This window comes from Eriocheir sinensis, chromosome 51, assembly GCF_024679095.1.
Source record: "Eriocheir sinensis breed Jianghai 21 chromosome 51, ASM2467909v1, whole genome shotgun sequence".
Taxonomy (NCBI): domain Eukaryota; kingdom Metazoa; phylum Arthropoda; class Malacostraca; order Decapoda; family Varunidae; genus Eriocheir; species Eriocheir sinensis.
Window position 1 is genome coordinate 8,559,305 of NC_066559.1, and position 19,058 is coordinate 8,578,362.

A 19,058-nucleotide genomic window follows, 5' to 3' on the forward strand; every position below is an offset into this window, starting at 1 on the left:
CTTCCACAGATAACAAAACAACCCTATTCCTGCATGACCATCCTCCCTTGACCCTCTCCCTACCTGTTGTCACTGCCTCTCAGCTGCTCCACCTCCTTGTTGAGCCGCTTGATGTCGCGCTCCAGTGTGGACGTTTTGCTCGCCCCCTCGTCAATGAGTCCGTCCTTCACCTCCATGGCGTTACGCAACCGTGAGACCTGCGGGGTAAACAGACCAATGTAGTGTTGGGGCAGTGTCAGGATAGTTTAGAGAAGTAAAACATAGCAAGAGAGAAGAAAAGAAGATCTGTAAAATGTAAATGAAATGAAGAAAAATGAGTGTGCAAGAGAGAGAGTAGTTGGAGGAGTCATAGGAATAAATTATGGGCAGTGTTGGGATACTTAAAGAAGTAAAGAAGGGGAGGAGATTAGAAGAAAAAGAGAATATGTACAAATGTAACAACAAGGGAGTGGGTGGAGGAAGGTCAAGGGAATACAGTATGCTAAGATGAGTAGTGTGAGAATAGAATCACTCATCATCTTAAGAGAATCCAAAGAAATAAACAACAGGATGGAAAAGAGGAGCCCAGGGACAGAGGTAAGGGTAAGCTGTGGGGAGTATATGAATGCAGCCTCATTAAATATTTGCTTGGTGTCACTATTCTAATTAAAAACAATGGCATGAGACTAACGAGGCACTTAAAAAAACACTTTACTCCGCACAACACTGAAAATTTTGGCAGCATCTTAACCCGACAGCAGCGGGGATCATGTTTCTCAATGGCCCCTCTAAGCGAGAAAAATGAGAAAAAATCACCACTCCAACAAACCATTTCATAATATATATCAAAGCATTTGTGATCAGTTTATGTATCATCAATTTTTGGGGGTTTATATCATGACACAAATTTGGCCCGTCGCTGCTACATGGTAAAGCCACAAATTTGGCCCATCGCTGCTACATGGTAAAGCCACAAATTTGGCCCATCACTGCTACATGGTAAAGCCACAAATTTGGCCCATCACTGCTACATGGTAAAGCCACAAATTTGGCCCATCACTGCTACATGGTAAAGCCACAAATTTGGCCCATCGCTGCTACACGGTAAAGCCACAAATTTGGCCCATCACTGCTACACGGTAAAGCCACAAATTTGGCCCATCGCTGCTACATGGTAAAGCCACAAATTTGGCCCATCGCTGCTACACGGTAAAGCCACAAATTTGGCCCGTTGCTGCTACCGGGTTAAAACTATAAAATGACTATAAAAAACAATGATTTGAATGGTATGTGAACAAAAATAATAATGTGCAAGGCAAGCGGTAAAGAAACAATGATATTTATAGTATATGCGTAAAAAATAATCAAGTGAATGGCAAGCTGTAAGGAAACAAAGATTTTTATAGTATGTGAGTCAAGGAAAATCAAGTGCATGGTTCTGTCTTACTTCCTTCTGCAGGGAACGATTCTCTCTGTCAAGACGATCGTTGGTTCCCTCCATCTCCGTCAGGTCTCTCTCCAGTTCGTTCAACTTCTTGGTGGACAGCTTCAGGGTCTCCACCGTCCTGTGCAACTGAAAGGCAGGAAGGTCAAATAAGACTCCTTGCCTCTCCACATGGGTCACAATTCATCTCTTATACAACTTAAAAGTATCTCAGAATTCCAGAAAGACATTATACGATACATATTTCTTTCACTATTCAAAGTATCTCAGAATTCCAGATAGACATTATACGATACATATTTCTTTCGCTATTCAAAGTATCTGAGAATTCCAGATAGACATTATACGATACATATTTCTTTTACTATTCAAAGTATCTCAGAATTCCAGAAAGACATTATACGATACATATTTCTTTCACTATTCAAAGTATCTCAGAATTCCAGAAAGACATTATACGATACATATTTCTTTCACTATTCAAAGTATCTCAGAATTCCAGAAAGACATTATACGATACATATTTCTTTCATTATTCAACTGTAATGATTTAATTTTTGTGCATCACTTCATATTGCCATCTACAAATGTATAAGGTAAACATGTTCTCTATTTCAGCTGCTAAGACTGAACACATGTCAACTCTGATTTCTCTCTTCTTTACTTCTTTTTCTCTTTCTATTTACTTATACTTCTCTTCTAATTTAATGTTATGGTGCTTGAAATCATGCACTAAAGAAGTCTCTATTAACTCTCTATCACCTCTCTATCAATCACTTTCCCCAACAAACTCATCCCTAGTCCTAGCTCACCTTTGTGTTCATGTTATTTGAGACCTTGCAGCAAAGAAGTCTGTGTATCAACCATTAAAACACAGAACACATCCCCATTCCTCACTCACCTTTGTGTTCTCGTTCTCCAGCTCCGTCTTGTCCTTCTCCGTCTCCGAGAGCTTCTTCTGGATGTTCTCGATGGACCTGTTCTTCTTCTGCACCTCGTTGTTGGCCGTCAAGAGGTCGAGCTCCAGCTGCTCCGCCCTGCTCCTCTCGGCCTTCATGGAGGTGAGCTGCTTCTGGAGGAGGTTGATCTGCTGCAGCTGTGTCTCCTTCTCCATCTCCAGGTCAGCAAAGCGCACCGAGGACGACTTGAGGCTGTCCATGGAGCGGTTCAGTCGCTCCACCTCGGACTGCATCTGTAACTTGTCGCTTTGGGCACTCTCCAGCTGTGGGGCGGAGAGGAGTGGTGTGAGTGGTTTCTCCCTTACCTCCGAGTCATGGGAGTTAAGAACGCATTTTTCCTTATTCCTTTCATGTAGACAAAAGGAGACTAAAAGGAAAGACAGTGAGAAGTTCTGAATCCTTGAATAAAGATTTATATTCTTTGTGGAAAAAGAAAGAAGTAGAGAAAACATGCTTTTTATTATTACAAGGAGGCAGCTCAGGGACAATAAAAAAGAAAAAGGAAGAAGAAAGAGGTGAGGAATTAGTAATGACGTTTATAGATGTTCTCCTGTTCTCTAATCATCTACATATTCATCGTAATTTATGAATCCCTTCCCAGAAAACATTTATATATATTTCTCTTGAAGGGGTACGAAGGTGAGGAAGCATGTTCATCTGATTAGTTATGACATCAATGGTTACTTTCCTATACTCTGATGAGCTGTCTCTTACTCCTCATGTGCTTTATCTTTCTTTCTGAGTGTTGTGTCCCAGCTTTGCCTTGGCCACTGTTTCCTTCATGATGGGAAGAAGTCGAGGATGCATGTTTATCTGAACAGTTACGGCATCTTGGGTTATGCTCCTATTCTCTCATGATCTATTTCTTTCTCCTCATTCCCATGATTTATCTCTTTCCTTGTGTGTCGGTCAACGTTGCCAGATTGTCATACTCAGCCGCTTATATTTCCAGACTTCCTACCCCGAAATTGTCTTCTGGGCTCCAATCACGAAACTCATTTATAGTTATCATTAAAAGGGATAGATCCTGATGTTTCTTGGCAATAGTTAGGTGTCAGAAACCGGTAAATACTATGCTCTGAGTACGATAATCTGGCAACAGTGGTGTCGGTGTGTCCCCGCCTCACCTTGGCCACCGTCTCCTTCATGTTGGCGAGCATCTTGGTGACCCGAGAGTACTCCACCTCCAGGCTGGTGTAGTCCTGCTCCATGTTCTCGTGCCGCTCACAGCTCTCCCGCAGGGCTGTGATGGTCTGGCATGGCGGATGAAGAGCAAGTGAAAAAGGAAAGAATATAAGGAAAAAACATTAGTACTTCTTCTCTTTTTTTATACTAAAGGAGGAAGTTCAAGAGCGAGAAAAAAAATAAGTGAACTAGTAAACTCAATATTAAGTGTTAGCAGATTTGAATGATTAAAAGACCCTAATTATTATTTAATCTAACATAAGACAATTAAAATGATCCACTGATTTTGATATGAGTGAATATGAATTTATACTTGATTACTTTTACAATACTTTATGACATATGTGAATATTTAAAGGACCGTAATATTTTTTCAGTCAAATATAAGACAATTAAAATGATGTGGTATGGATTTCGATGTGACTAAATAATGACTTGAATCTAATTATCTCTCTAGTACTTAACGAGAGCTGGTAATTACCTTGTGCAGGTCTCTGTTCTCCCTCTCAATCTCTGTCTTCTGGTGCTCCACCTCGGACAGCTTATCGGCAGACTCCCTGAGGCGCTCCGTCAGTCTGTTGAGCTGCTGCTTCTCATATTCCAGCCGCGACACCTGCAGGAGAGGCGGGAGTGACTGACCTGCTCTGAACACTGACAGCCAAGAGCTAGTAAACTTTTTTATTTGTTTTCCGTTATGTTTGTTTCTCTACCAATTTGCTAGTCACAAGACCAAGCTATAGCAATGTGTATACTCTCTCTGTCTCTGTCTCTGTCTCTCTCTCTCTCAAATATGCTCCAGACATCAATTCCAGCAAACAAGCTACAGATATCAATTTTACCAAACTCGCCAAAGACAACAAGATGACGGACACACCAGCTCCCCGCCCCAACCCGCACTTTATGTCCGGCAATAAAGAAGAGCCACCAACATTGCTCCTTCATTCCCCTCACTGTTGACTCTCTCCCCTCAGGACACACAGAATTAATTGAGGGTGTTGTGCGTGTGTGGTGTGACCCTTACCACAACTCTTATATTTCTTTTTTATTCTTTCTTGCTATTCTTATCTTTCTATCTATCTTTTTTTTTTAATGTTTTGCCTATGGGTGTGGTAGTCTCTCTCTCTCTCTCTCTCTCTCTCTCTCTCTCTGAAGTCTTTTGTGTCTTTCCATATCTTGATTGCCTCCCATTCCACAAACATTTATATTTACTGAGTTATACATATTCCATTTTTTATTATTTCCAAGTCTGGGATATTTAGTGGAGGTTTAAAAATGAAAACATACAATAAAAAGTAAATTAAGTAATCAATCTTCATTTAGACATTCTTTAATTTTTACACCAGAGCTTGATAATTCTAAAGACCACCTTCTTTTCGCATGAGTATAAATCGGAAACAGATACACGGAAAAACAAACCAATGGATGGACAATGACAACAACCCACCTGACTCTGTAGCTGGAAGTTCATGTCCGTCAGCTGCTTGTTCTCCGACTCCACATCCACCAAGCGCGTGTCTGTGGTCTTCTTCTGCCTCTCACGAAGGGTCTCGATCAGCTCCAGGAGTTGTGTGTTCTCTTGCTGTGCGGGGAACGAAGAGGAAAAGGTTACAGGGGCGGACGATAGGTTAGTTAGGGTGTAAAGATGGAAGGTGAAGATAGAGGTGATGAGGGTTCTCTTGTTGTGGAGGGGTGAAGAGGAGGGGTTATAAGATGGATATTGTAGTTGTTAGAATGTGATATGATGAAGAGGGAGGATATATGCAGAGGAGATGTGTGTTCTCTTGCTGCGGGGGAGGACAAGAGGAAAGATTTAGAAAGGTGGATGGTAGCCGTCTTAGTGTGCAAAATGATTATGTGGATGAAGATGGAGGTGATGGGTGTTATCTTGAAGTGAGGAGTGAAAGAAAGAGAAAACAGTATGGGGGAGATCTGAAAGCACTGGTCCTCCTTGGAAATTTGGGTAGTTTTCAAGTGGTGGACAATATAAAAACTAACCACACTAAACTACTTGCTTATTTAACTCAACTCTAAAATAGCTCATGGAGTAGTAAGCACCACCACCATCACCTCCAACCCACCCTTCCCCCTCACCACTACCACCTCCAACCCCTCCTTACCACCACCACTACCACCACCACCCACCACAACCTCCACACACCACCACCACCACCACTACCACAACTCATCCCCACACCATCAACCCCCCCTACCACCCCTCTCCACCATTCTGCCCCTCCCCAACACCGCCCACTCTACCCACCTGCAGCTCGTCAATCTGCCGCTGTGAGTTGGTCTTGACGGTGTTGATGGTCTGGTGCAGTCGCTGGGTCTCCTGGTGCTTCTTCTCCGCCTCCTCCTGGGCCTCCAGCAGGTGCACCTTCTCCTTCTGCCCCGTCTCCTGCAGCTGGCTCACCTGCACCGAGGACACAGGCATGAGGGGTGACATCCTTAGATATCTTTTTATTATTTTTACGTTACAGGAAGTAGCTCAGGGGCAAAGAACAGCGTAAGATCTATTAGTTAAAATGTCTACGTCAAGATATAATTCATAACATTTTGTTGGCTTTTTTTTTCTGGCACTGATGCTTCCTCTGTTAAAAAGAAAAGAAAAAGAAAAACTACTTCTTGAGCAAAAAAATGTGTGAGATCAATTCTATTAGTAAAAGAGTTAGAGTTGAGATACATTTCATAACATTCTGCAGGCTTCTGTTTTTCTTATTTGCTTTTTTACTCCTGACTGATTCTTCTTCTATATAAATAAAACTAAAAAATTCAGTTCTTCAGCAAAAAAAAAATGTATGGCAAAAAATCTATAAAGGAGTTGGACATATATTTAACCCCTTGACTGTGGATTTCGTACAAGAAGACATCACCAAGCGATAGGAATGGAGCAAAAAGTGTCTGCTACAATTCAATGAAGAAAAATGTAAAGTAATGAACCTTGGGAGGGTATATTCAGCATACCAATAATACCACATGAGAAACACACCACTATCCACCACAGAGACAGAAAAAGACCTGGGAGTATACATTACCAGGCTACCAGTGAAAAACAAAACCATGCCAATTACAGCAGACGGGTTGAAACAGGGACAGGATCATTTACCTTGAGGGAGAGTCTCTTGTTCTCCTTCTCCAGCTCGAGCACCTTGTCCACAGAGCCAAGGAAGGTGTCACGCTTCAACTGCTCCAGCTCGGCCTCCAGTCTTTGGTTCTCCAGCTGCAGTTTGAGCACCCGGGTCTGTGCGTCGCCGATCAGCTCATTGCCCATGGTGGTGCCGTTGACGTGCTGCTGGGACTTGAGGTGGTCCAGCTGGGCGACGAGCGTGGCCGACTCGCTGAGGGAGTTCTTGGTGCTGAGGTGCAGCTGAGCGTTCTCCTCCATCAGCTCCTGCAGCCGCTCACGGTCAGCATCCCGCTCCTGAAGGGGAACGGAGGGTCAGGGTTGTTTGTAGGCTGAGGATATATCTACTAAATGCACATACACACACACACACACACACACACACACACACACACACACACACACACACACACACACACACACACAGAGTAATAATAGTGATGTAAAACTAAGCATACAGGTGGGGCTTGTCAGACCTATCTTGATTTGCTGGATTTCTCTCCCACTCCCATGGGGGTTGTCTGTTAATCAAACATGCTCTCATCCTAGTAGAAGCCTAGTAGTAATAATAATAGTATCAGTCTCCAAATGTCTATATTCAGTATCAAAACAGCATTTCTGGCTGCTATGCAAGGTTTTCACCAGCTTAATGGAGCCAATGCAAGATATTGTGTTTTACAGAAAATGTTTTCATTTAGTTCAACAACATATAATCTCAGGAAATCTCCTGCCACATTTAGCATCAGCAGACTGACCAACAAGAAGTCCATAGCAAGATTCCCATGTAATTGCCATCAACTTTCCAACGCCTTCAAGACAAAAGTGTGCTACGGCCGGAGCCTTACCTACGTCCCAGGCAGTGGTGCGTAAAAGTCTACGGGCCCGGCCAGCCGCGTTTACATTACTCAACGGCTTTCATGATGGCCGCTGCAGACACCCCAGTTCATTATCCTCGGAACGGATTTATTCTGCATCAGTCCAACAGACGTATGTCAGCAGGACGAGTACTGAGCACGCTAAACATTCTTCATTTGACAGTGTTGTGCAAAAACTCATAAGGATGCATGGGTAATTATTATAAATACCATATATGTTTAGTTTCTTTCCAGGTTCTATATTCTAACTCAGATGGTTTATATCATCAATCTGAGAAACATTGTGGTTCATCCAACCGAATATATAAGAAAATCAGTTTTCATTTGCCTGTTATTCTTTCTTTTCTTGGCCGCACTACCATGGGATTTGAAATATGCTTAGCTTCACAATATCACCATTTTGTTTTGCAAAAAGTGGCATTAATAAAAGGAAAAACGGTGAAATGTCATAAATATTTAGGGAAGCAAACAGGAAAGAAAGTATAAAAAAGAGTAAAACATTCGTTACAAGCAATTCGTTTTCATTACAAGACGAAAATTGGATGCTGAAAAGTAATAAACAAAAAGCAAAGCAAAACAAAAATAATACAATACAAATAACAAAACATGTATATTTTTCTGACATCCCGCCCACCAAGGGACGTCCAGCTCCAAGCACCCCACACGAGTGAGCGGCTCAAGCAGGGCACTCACGATGGTGATCTGGTTGATGGTTTGCTTCAGCTGCAGGATGTCGTTCTCAAGGTCCAGCACCTGCTCGGCGCGGCGCCGGGACGAGGCCAGCTGCTCCTCCAGCATCTCCTTCGTCTCCACCAGGATCCTGCACCACACACAGAGAGGGAAATGGTTATATGTAACTTTCTATGGAGTTAAGAATTGAAGGAACAAATTACAAATAGATATATAAACTGATAGACAATTTTTTTTTTTTTTTAGTAAACTTTACTTTAAAGTACCACTGTATAGGTAAGTTATGCATGTGTGTTATGATATAGCCTCCTAAAAATTGTCTTCGTGCACTATTCAAGAGGCTACTGTAGTGACTGTATTCACTGATCACAGCTCTCAAAGTTACTAACGTATGTTCTTAGCTATGAATAATCTAACAGTAGCTTTAATTATATATTTTATTTTTTAAGACTTAAAGCCCCCGAACAGAAAAAAAAGTTCCACACCACTTATTGTATACTCCTGAAGACCTATTAAAAACCCTTTATAAAAAAAGTTTGACGGCAATAATTTTATACTTTTCAAGACATTAAAAACAAACCTTGATAAAAAGAAACGTTTCAAAGCACCTTGCAAACATTACCTTCCTTAATTACTTCTTTTACCTGCTTTCCAATTCTACACCTTGACTCCCCCTCACCTGTTGTCCTCGCGCAGCTCCTCCACCCTCGTCTTGTAGAACTCAATGTCTGCCATCTTGTCCCTGTAACGCCCCACCTCCTGCTCCAGCGCCTCCACGCGGCTGGCTCGCTCCCGCATGATGTCCGCCTCGTCGCGCCACGCCCTCGCCGCCCGCGCGTCCTGGACTAGCTCGACATTCTGCAGGAGGAGGGGCAAAAGGCACGGTGAAGGACTATAAGGGACCCCACTTCGATTCTCAGAGAGACAGAGTAGAGAGAAGGGAAGGGAAGGGAAGGGAAGGGAAGGGAAGGGAAGAGAAGAGACAGGAGCGGTGAAGGATTCTAAGGGACTCCACTTCGATTCTCAGAGGGGCAGAGTGGAGTGGAGGGAAGGGAAGGGAAGGGAAGGGAAGGGAAGGGAGCGGTGAAGGACTAAGGGACTCCACTTCTTCGATTTTCATAAAGTGTAGAGTTTTGAGAAGTGAAGAGAAGGGAAGGGAACGAAAGAGAAGGGAAGAGAAGAAGAGAGGAGAGAAAGCAAGGCAAGGGAAGGGATGGGAAGGAAAGGGAAGGGAACGGAAGGGAAAGTAAAGGCAGGGAAGGGAAGGGAAAAGTACGGAAGGGAAGGGTTCAGGAGGTTGATGAGGTTGTGAATTTGGGATAACTTTGTGCTAATAAGATTCATCTCCTTCCTCCTCCTCCTCCTCCTCCTGGTCTTCCTTCTCCCTCTTCCTTCTCCAACTGTTGCTCCATCTTCTCCATCTTCTCTTCGTTCTCCTTCTGCTGTTCCTCCTCTATCTCCTTCTCTTATTCCTCCTCCTCCTCCTTCTCCTCCTCCTCCCTGCTCTCTTTTACTTCCTTACCCTCATTTTACCACGAGCACAAAATCGGTTATTGAAGAAGAGAATAAATGATGAAAGAATGAATGAAAAAACGATTAATATGAGAGAGAGAGAGAGAGAGAGAGAGAGAGAGAGAGAGAGAGAGAGAGAGAGAGAGAGAGAGAGAGAGAGAGAGAGAGAGAGAGAGAGAGAGAGAGAGAGAGAGAGAGAGAGAGAGAGTACCCCCCCCACACACACACTTATCTCATTCCACTCCTCCTCACCTCCTGCCGAAGCTTCGCCACCGTCGTCTTGGTCTGGTCCAGCTCGTCCTTGTACTCCAGCGTCGTCTCCACCTTCTCGTCACTGCGGAGGAAGAAGAAAGGACGCACGGTTACCAAGGACACCCACAGGAAGAACACGAACATATGACACTCATGGATACAGTCACTCACGGATACAAGCTGAAGGATAGTGGAAAATGTCCATAAAGAAGGTTATTTATCTCGTCACTCGTCAAGAAGAAAAAGGGATTCATTGTAGCTACCAAGGGCGCCCCAAGAAAGGACACGATCTAATACACACACGCACACAGGGACGCAGGTTGGTGGGTGATATGCAAAAGTTAAGAGACTGTTTATAGATGGTTAGTTCTCTCGTCACTGCAGAGGAAGGAAAAAAAGACACACTGTTACCAGAGAAACTCCACAATAAAGAACACGAAGCAATTGCCTCACAAATGCACAGAAGTTGATGAAATGCGTGATATTTAAAAGAAGAATGGGAAAGTTTATGATCAGTTAGTTCTCTCATCACTGCAGAGGAGGAAAACGAAAGGGCACGCTGTTACAAATGACGCTCAAAAAAGGTCAGGAACCCGTTTCACCACACGCTCGGACACATACACACACACAAGGATACATGTTCAGGAAGTGGGTGATGTTTAAAGGTGAATGGAAGAAGAAAAGAGAAATGAAGAAGAAAGGGTGAACTGTTATCCGTGAACGCTAAAAAAGGAGACAAACTAATTACCACACACACGGACACACAAACGCACAAACGCATGTGAGCTGAGGAAATGCGAGATGTCTAAAATGAATGGAATATGTGTATAGAGATGCATGGATGGTTAGTTTTCGCGTCCTTGGTTATTATGAAAGGAAAAACAGATTGATAAGTACCGTAAGTCTTGGATTAGTTAATATTTGTAGTGAACTGGAGGTTATACATATAGTTGAGCTTAGGTTACTCCCCCCCTCCACACACCGCCCCCCTCACCTCCCCCCCCACACACATGGCAACACAGGGCAGGCAGTCATTACCAAGGGAGGGAAATTTCGACAGAGAATCACGAACATAATTAGAGGCTGGCTTGTTGCGTGTTTGGGGGTAAAGAAAAATAAGGGAGAAAAAGGAGGCATTACGCAAGCTCACCATCATCATCATCCCCTAATTATTTGATGGTAACGATGGGCGAATGGAAGAATGATGGAAAAATAAGAAAAACAGCAGGAAAACTTAAAATTACTCTGTTGATTGTAGTGAAATAGAGGGTTGGTGAGAGAGAGAGAGAGAGAGAGAGAGAGAGAGAGAGAGAGAGAGAGAGAGAGAGAGAGAGAGAGAGAGAGAGAGAGAGAGAGAGAGAGAGAGAGAGAGAGAGAGAGAGAGAGAGAGAGAGAGAGAGAGAGAGAGAGAGAATAATAATAATCTACAGGCCCATTAAACCTTGAATATAAACGATAATGATGTAACAAAAAAAATATTCGTAGGGAAAAGAAAAATAAAGAAATAAAGGAAACAAATAAGAAAATAAAGGAAATAAATGAGGAATAAAAATAGCCTAACGTGATTTTCAACTGCAGCGATGGATATAAAAATGAATGAAGGAATAACAAAAGAAAAAGAAAGGAAAGAATAAAAAAAGAAGTTAGTTGTCTTAATAAAAACAAACAATTAGGATGCAGGAAGGAGAAAAAATAATAGAGAGTCTTACGCGGAAAACAGAAATCACGACCTCACATAATATAAAAATGCATCCCATATCACCATCATCATCACCATCACCATCACCATCATCACCATCATCACTATCACCATCATCAAGTTAGACAAGTTCAATGATCGTCTCCCAACCGTCTCTATCAAGCATTTCCTCCTCCTTATGCAACACACACACACACACACACACACACACACACACACACACACACACACACACTTCCTGCCCCGTCGTGTGAGGGCGCAGGAAACGGACAATTACAGGCGGCGTTCACTCGGCCTTGAATTGCAGGGATTGGCTTCACGCTGTCTGGGGGAAAGAAAGCAGAAGGAGGGAGGGAGGGAAGGAGGGAGGGAGGGAAGGAGGAAGGGGGGGCAGAGGAGAGGTCACAGATAGTAGCTCCTCCTATTCCCCCTCCTCCTCCTCTCCCTTCCTTCAGTTCGGTGGGGAAAGAAAGAAGAGAAAGAGGAAGAGGGAGGAAGGGAGGGAAGAAAGAGGAGAGGTTACAGGCAGCACATTTCCCCCCTTCTCTCTTCTTTTCCTCTCTCTTCCTCCTATTTCGCTGTCTACCTCCTATTAAGTTAAAAAAATAGAAATGAGACAGTGAGGGAATGATGGAAGGAAGAAGGGTCGCGGAGAGTAGTGACCCCTGCTCTCCCTTCTTTTCTCTCTGTTCTCTCCATCTCTCCTAGCTCTTACACCCCCTCCCTCATAAGAACGTAAGGAGTCTGCAAGAGGCCGGCTGGTCCACACAAGAGAGCTTCTGTAAGCCTAACCCCACCTCGCCTCACTCACTATCCATGAATTCATCCAACCTCTTCTTGAATGTAACTATGGTATTGGCACCCACAACATGACTGCCAAGCTTGTTCCATCATCCATCACTCAACTGGTGAACCAATTCTTGCCTATGTCTGTTGAATCTGACTTTATCTAACCAAACCGTTGCTACGTCTTCTACCCGGCTCTTTAACAATTAAAACTCCATTAATATCCCCTTGTTAAAGCCCTTCATCCAGTTATAAACCTCGATCAAGTCTCCTCGTAACCTTCGCCTTTCTTGAGAATGTAGGTTTAAATGCTTTAGTCTATCCTCAGACGGCAAGTTTCTCACCCCTTGAATAATTTTTGTCATCCTCCTCTGTACATATTCCAACATCTTGATATCCATTCCATAGTAGGATGACCAGAAGACCCTTCTCTCTTCCTGACAACCAGCCCAGCTGTCTCCCTCCTCTCTATCTCCTTCTCCTTCCCCCTCTCGCTGCCTCCTCCCTATTCTCCCATTCGCTCTTTAATCCCCCCTTTCCCTTCCAGAAATAGCCCCTCCCCTCTCTCTTTATCTCCCTTTCCTTCTCCTCGCTCTCTCTCCCTAACTCCCTTTTTGCCTCACGCCCCCCTCTGCCTCCCACCAACATCCCCTCCTCTCTTTCCATCTCTCTCTTCCTCGCCCCTTTCCAAGAGCACCCCTCCCCTCTCTTTACCTCCCTCTTCCTCTCACTCTCTCCTTGGCTACCTTCTTACCTCACGCCTCTTCCCCTCCACACACACACACACCTGCCTTGCTCTCCACTTCCTTCTCCTCTTCCTCTCCTCTCCCTTCCATAAGCAGTCCACCCCCTTCCTTCCCCTCTCTTTATCTCCTCTTCCCTCTCTCCCTACCTACCTTCTTACCTCACGCCCCCACCCCTTACGCCCCATACCTTCACACACCTGCCCTGCTTGCTAATACTGCCGTCCACCCGTAATCAACTCTGCAGGTAAAGGTGTAAGCCACATTTTTGCTACACTTTGACGAAGGTAATGATGATGATGACGACGATGATGATGATGATGATTATAAGTGACTGACCAAGCACGCATGAGAGCTTTGTTGTTATTGTTGTTTTTTATAGGTAATTATGGGTGTTATTACGTGGAGGGATTTGCGTTGTGAGTGGGTAGAGTTTTCTTTGAGTAATTATAGTCTTGATGTTGTTGTTTTGTACGATGTTATTCACTTGTTTTTAATTATTTTGTTTTGTTCTTACTTTGTGTCTACTTTTTCTACTCTTTTTACTCCTTTTCTCTACTTTTTTTTTTTACTTTGCTTGGTGAAAATAAGATTAGTAAAAGGTTGAGTGAATGAGTTTTGATTTCCTGCTGGTTTCTAGATTTTGTTTGTAGAGAGAAAGAAAGAAAGAAAGAAAGACAAAGAATGATAAGAGAAAGAAAAAATAATAAGAGAAACAAAGAGTGAAGGAAAGAAGGAATGAAGGAAAGAAAGAAGAGAAAAAGGCAGGAATGACAAAAAGAGAAAGAGAGGAGAGAAAGAAAGAAAAGGAAAATAGAACGAAAGAAGGAATGAAGGAAAGAAAGAAGAGAAAAAGGCAGGAATTATAAAAAAGAGAAAGAGAGGAGAGAAAGAAAGAAAAGGATAATAAAAAGAAAGAAAGGAAGAAAATTGATAAAAGAAGAAAACGGCAGAAAAAATAAAAGAAAGAAAAAGAAAGAAGGAAAAAAACAACAAAAACACACCTTAATTTGCTGAGATCACGCACACAACGGGGAAGAAAATAACAGAACTACCTCTTATCTTTTATTTTAACTTTACCTTTTTCTTTCTTTCATATCATTTACGATCCTGTTAACCTTGACTCTGCATAAAAAAAATAAGTATTCGAAACAGGAATAAGACGCTCAAACACTTTTTTTTTTCCATTGTTATTACCTTACGTATTCGCTATGCTTATTAAAATCATGGTATCGTGTTAATTTGGTTTCGGTATTAGGTGCGTACGTAAAGGACAGATATAATGACGTGGTGCATTGTGTAGACTTCATTCAGTTTCTTATATATATTTTCAACCTTGATTTTTTTCCATTATTATCAGATACAGTTAAACGAAAAGGTACCGACTGATTTATACTATTTTTTTTTCTTTTTCTTTTTTTTTCTTTTTGTTCTTTCCCTTTCCACTAACAAATCAATTTTCTTTTCCTCCTCTTTTTGTCTGTCTTTCTTTTTCTCATTTTATATTGTTTGTTTGTTTGTTTGTCTGCTTCTGTTTTTCTCTCTCTACTATCCAATCTATTTTCTCGTTCTTTCTTTCTTTCATTCTTTTTGTCTTGCTTCCTTCCCTTATTTCTTTTCCTTTTTCTTCATATTTTTTTCTTTTTCCTATCTATCTATCTTTCTTTCTTTCTTTCTTTCATTCTTTTTGTCTTCCTTCCTTCCCTTATTTCTTTTCCTTTTTCTTTATATTTTTCATTTTCCTTTCTATCTATCTATCTATCGTTCTTTCTTTCTTTCTTTCTTTCTTTCTATCTTACACTGAAACACACACACACACACACACACACACACACACACACACACACACACACACACACACACACACACACACACACACACACCATTCCCTGTTTTATGCCTTCCACTTCTAATTATAATTCAATGCACAAACTTTATGACCTTCATCCTATTAATTTCGGAGCATTACGTAAAACCGGAGCCACATGTAATCAAATGTTGTTACTGGTGTTTAGTGTTGATTCGCTGTATTAATATTCTCTCGGCCTCGAATTTGCGTAACTTTCTCAGGTGTACAAGTAACATGGATTTTTTTTTCGGCATTTTTAAAGAACCAGGAAGTAAAATAAGTAAAAGCGAGAGTAAAAATGACGGTATATTATTCTGTTGCATGTGTTATTTTCACCGTTATTATTCTTTTTTCTGCCCTGTATTTCCATAACTGTTTGATGTATATACAGATAACACACACACACACACACACACACACACACACACACACACACACACACAGAGAGTTGTCTTTATTTCAGTAATTTCTGTTCTATGCATCGAAACTCTGATCATAATGTAATGTTAGTCGATAAAGGCGAAAAAATAATGATACGTGAATTTAAGGGTCTGGTTAGGGTTAGGTTAAGGGGGTGACGAGGCTGTTTTCCCTACAAAATTCCCTTAGCGCATTGGGGTATACAAATAAGGTGTCCAATATACAACAGGTACCTTAGAACAATTAACGAACCTACACCATACAAATGTACACTCCTACGGTCTTTTCTTCTCCTCCACCTGTACCTACACCACTAACCCACTTCCTCTTCTTACTATACCCTTGATTAAAAAAAGGTGAACAACAATAAACACTAAAAACAGCAGAACAATTAAGGAACCTACACCACACTAATGTACACTCCTACGGCCCTTCCTTCTCCCCCACCTGTACCTTCACCACTAACCCACTTCCTCTTCTAACTCTACCCTTGATTAAGAAAAAGTTAACAATAATAAACAATAACAACAGCAGAACAACTAACGAACCTACACCACACTAATGTACACTCCTACGGCCCGTCCTTCTCCTCCCCCACCTGTACCTACACCACTAACCCACTTCCTCTTCTTACTCTACCCTTGATTAAGAAAATATAAACAATAATAAACAATAACTACAGCAGACACCTCTCCTCCCGAAATTGACCCATCTTTCGGCCACCTCTTTCGACTCTTTTTAGGAGCAGCGAGTAGCGGGCTTTTTTTAATTATTTTTTTCTTTTTTTGTGCCCTTGAGCTGTCTCCTTTGTTGTAAAAAAAGAAGAAAAAAAACAATTAACGAACCTACACCACACTCACCACACTCCTACTGTCTCTCCTTCTCCCCCACCTGTACCTTCACCACTGACCCACTTCTTCTTCTCACTATACCCTTGATCAAAGAAAATAACGGTGTAATCCCTATGCGTCCTCACCCCAAAAGCCACATATAGTATACAGGTCTGAACGAAAATTATTGTTAAACCGAATTTTCTACAACGTATTATATTAGAAGTGGTGTTCGATTATCTTAAGGACGTGATAATACCCACTTAAAAAACTGCGCATTAGATCTAAGTATAGGAGGGTCAACTCTTTTTTAGGAACGAGAAAGCGGGAGAGAAGTCGAGAAAGATTAGCCACGCCTCGAAATAGCACGACATAAAAAAATAAATAAAAACACTACGAGAGGTTAAGTACAGGTGTCAGGTATTATTCCCTTTGGTATTCCTCCTAATCTACAAAGAAAAAGAGCCAGAAAGAGAGGATGAGGAAGAGGAGGACAAGACTCATGTTATCTATAAAACAAAAGAAAGAAGAAAGAACACTGCGGGAGATTTAATACAAGGATCAGGTGTTCTATCCCTTCATATTTCTTCTTTTAACAACAGAGACAGAAAGAAATTGTGGAGAAATAAATCGATGATGCGTATGTCTTCTATAAAAAAACAAAAACAAAAGAAATAAGAAAGAACACTGCGAGAGATTTTATACAAGGATCAGGTGTTCTATCCCTTCATATCTCTCCTTTTAACAACAGAGACAGAAATAAATTGTGGAGAAATAAATCGATGATGCGTATGTCTTCTATAAAAAAACAAAAACAAAAGAAAGAAGAAAGAACACTCCGAGAGATTTTATACAAGGATCAGGTGTTCTCTCCCTTCATATTTCTCCTTTTAACAACAGAGACAGAAAGAAAACGAGGATAAATAAATCGATGATGCGTATGTCTTCTATAAAAAAACAAAAAACAAAAGAAAGAAGAAAGAACACTCCGAGAGATTTTATACAAGGATCAGGTGTTCTATCCCTTCATATTTCTCCTTTAAACAACAGAGACAGAAAGAAATTGTGGAGAAATAAATCGATGATGCGTATGTCTTCTATAAAAAAAACAAAAACAAAAGAAAGAAGAAAGAACACTCCGAGAGATTTTATACAAGGATCAGGTGTTCTATCCCTTCATATCTCTCCTTTAAACAACAGACAGAAAGAAAATGTGGAGAAATAAATCGATAATACGTATGTCATCTATAAAAATAAAAGAAAGAAAAGAACACGAGTGGTTATGTACAAGTATTAGGTATCATTTTCCTTTCGCGTCCCTTCGAATTTACAACGAAAGAGAGACAGATAAAGAAGATGAAGGAGACACGACAGCAATAAGCGTGTCATCTACAAAATAAAAGAAATAAAAGAGAGAAAGTATTAAGAGTGGTTAAGTACAGGTATCAGGTATTATCCCCTTCATGTCCCTTCTAATTAACAACAAAAGAGAGACAGAAAGAAGGGAGGAATAATGACGGAGGATGAGGAAGACGACACCAAATATCATGTCATCTGTAAATATAAAATAAGGGAAAGAAATTACGAGAGGTTCTGTACAATTATCACGTATTATTCCCCTTGACATCTCACCAAATCAATAACAAAAGACACGGAAAGAATGAAAGAAAGAAAATAGACATGGATTACCTATCTTACGTGTCACTGGAGGCGATACCAATACCTTCAATGCAAGAAAGAGAGCAGGAGTATCTTAAATCTATCTTGTTTACGGCTCTTTGTATCGCATGTCATCTGCAAATAATAACAAAACAAAACAAAGAAAAAACAAACACGGACTCAAACATGGTACTGTGAAGGCCATCGCATTACAACGAAGGTTATTTTTTCCTTCTCTTTCATATAAGGTCCGCAGCGATCAGGAGTGAAGGTCATGGAGGCAGCCTATCGCACCCACAACTGTTTTCACCTCTATTTAGTGCTTTTTATGCCATCTCGCCCTCGAAACTCACTCCCGCCCTGCCTCCATAACCATTACTTATCTTATGTGTCACTGGAGGCGATTCTAATACCTCCAAAGCAAGAAAGAGAGCAGGAGTATCTTAAATCTATCTTGTTTATGCCTCTTTGTATCGTCCTATCTTCAAAACTTGCCCTCCGCACTCCCTCCTTAACAATTACCTCTCTTATGGATCACTGGCGACGACTGTAATGTGTTCAAAGCAAAGTAAAAAGGAGTAACATCTAAAACCTACATTATTATCCTTTTTTTCATATTGTCCCACCTTCGAAACACTCTCCCGGTCTGGCTTCTTAATATTTACTTTGTTTATGTATCACTTGCAGCGACTGTTATGTGTCCTGAGCAAGAAAGAGAGGAGTAATATCTAAAATGTATCTTAGTCAAGCTTTTAATTTAGTCCCACCTTCGAAACTTGCTTCCAAACTGCCATCTTGACCATTATGTATGTTACCGTTTGTTAAGTATCACTGGCGGGGAGTGTAATACGTCCAGAGCAAGAAGAATGGAAGTAATATCTAAAATCTATCTTATTCCGAGTTTTTATTCATGTCTCTCCTTCTATATAGTATTTCCACGCCTGCCTCTTTAAGCATTACGAACCACTACGTCTTACCGGCGATTGTAATACGTCCACAGCAGGAAAAAATGGAGCCATACCTAAAATCTAAACTTATTTCATGTTCCACCT

The 19,058-nt window shown here is 41.4% G+C and overlaps 1 protein-coding gene across 1 annotated transcript in view; it reads right to left on the minus strand.

Annotated features, from left to right (window-relative positions):
- Positions 1-19,058, minus strand: part of LOC126982633 (girdin-like) — a gene marked incomplete at its 5' end in the record, with an annotated part of 83,525 nt that overhangs the window by 18,453 nt on the left and 46,014 nt on the right. Inside the window, 11 exons of the mRNA XM_050834842.1 lie at positions 64-197; positions 1,427-1,552; positions 2,325-2,645; positions 3,510-3,635; positions 4,049-4,180; positions 5,012-5,146; positions 5,828-5,980; positions 6,674-6,988; positions 8,260-8,386; positions 8,936-9,114; positions 10,021-10,102. Coding sequence (XP_050690799.1) covers positions 64-197; positions 1,427-1,552; positions 2,325-2,645; positions 3,510-3,635; positions 4,049-4,180; positions 5,012-5,146; positions 5,828-5,980; positions 6,674-6,988; positions 8,260-8,386; positions 8,936-9,114; positions 10,021-10,102 — 1,830 coding nt within the window. The remainder of the gene's footprint in view (positions 1-63; positions 198-1,426; positions 1,553-2,324; positions 2,646-3,509; positions 3,636-4,048; positions 4,181-5,011; positions 5,147-5,827; positions 5,981-6,673; positions 6,989-8,259; positions 8,387-8,935; positions 9,115-10,020; positions 10,103-19,058) is intronic.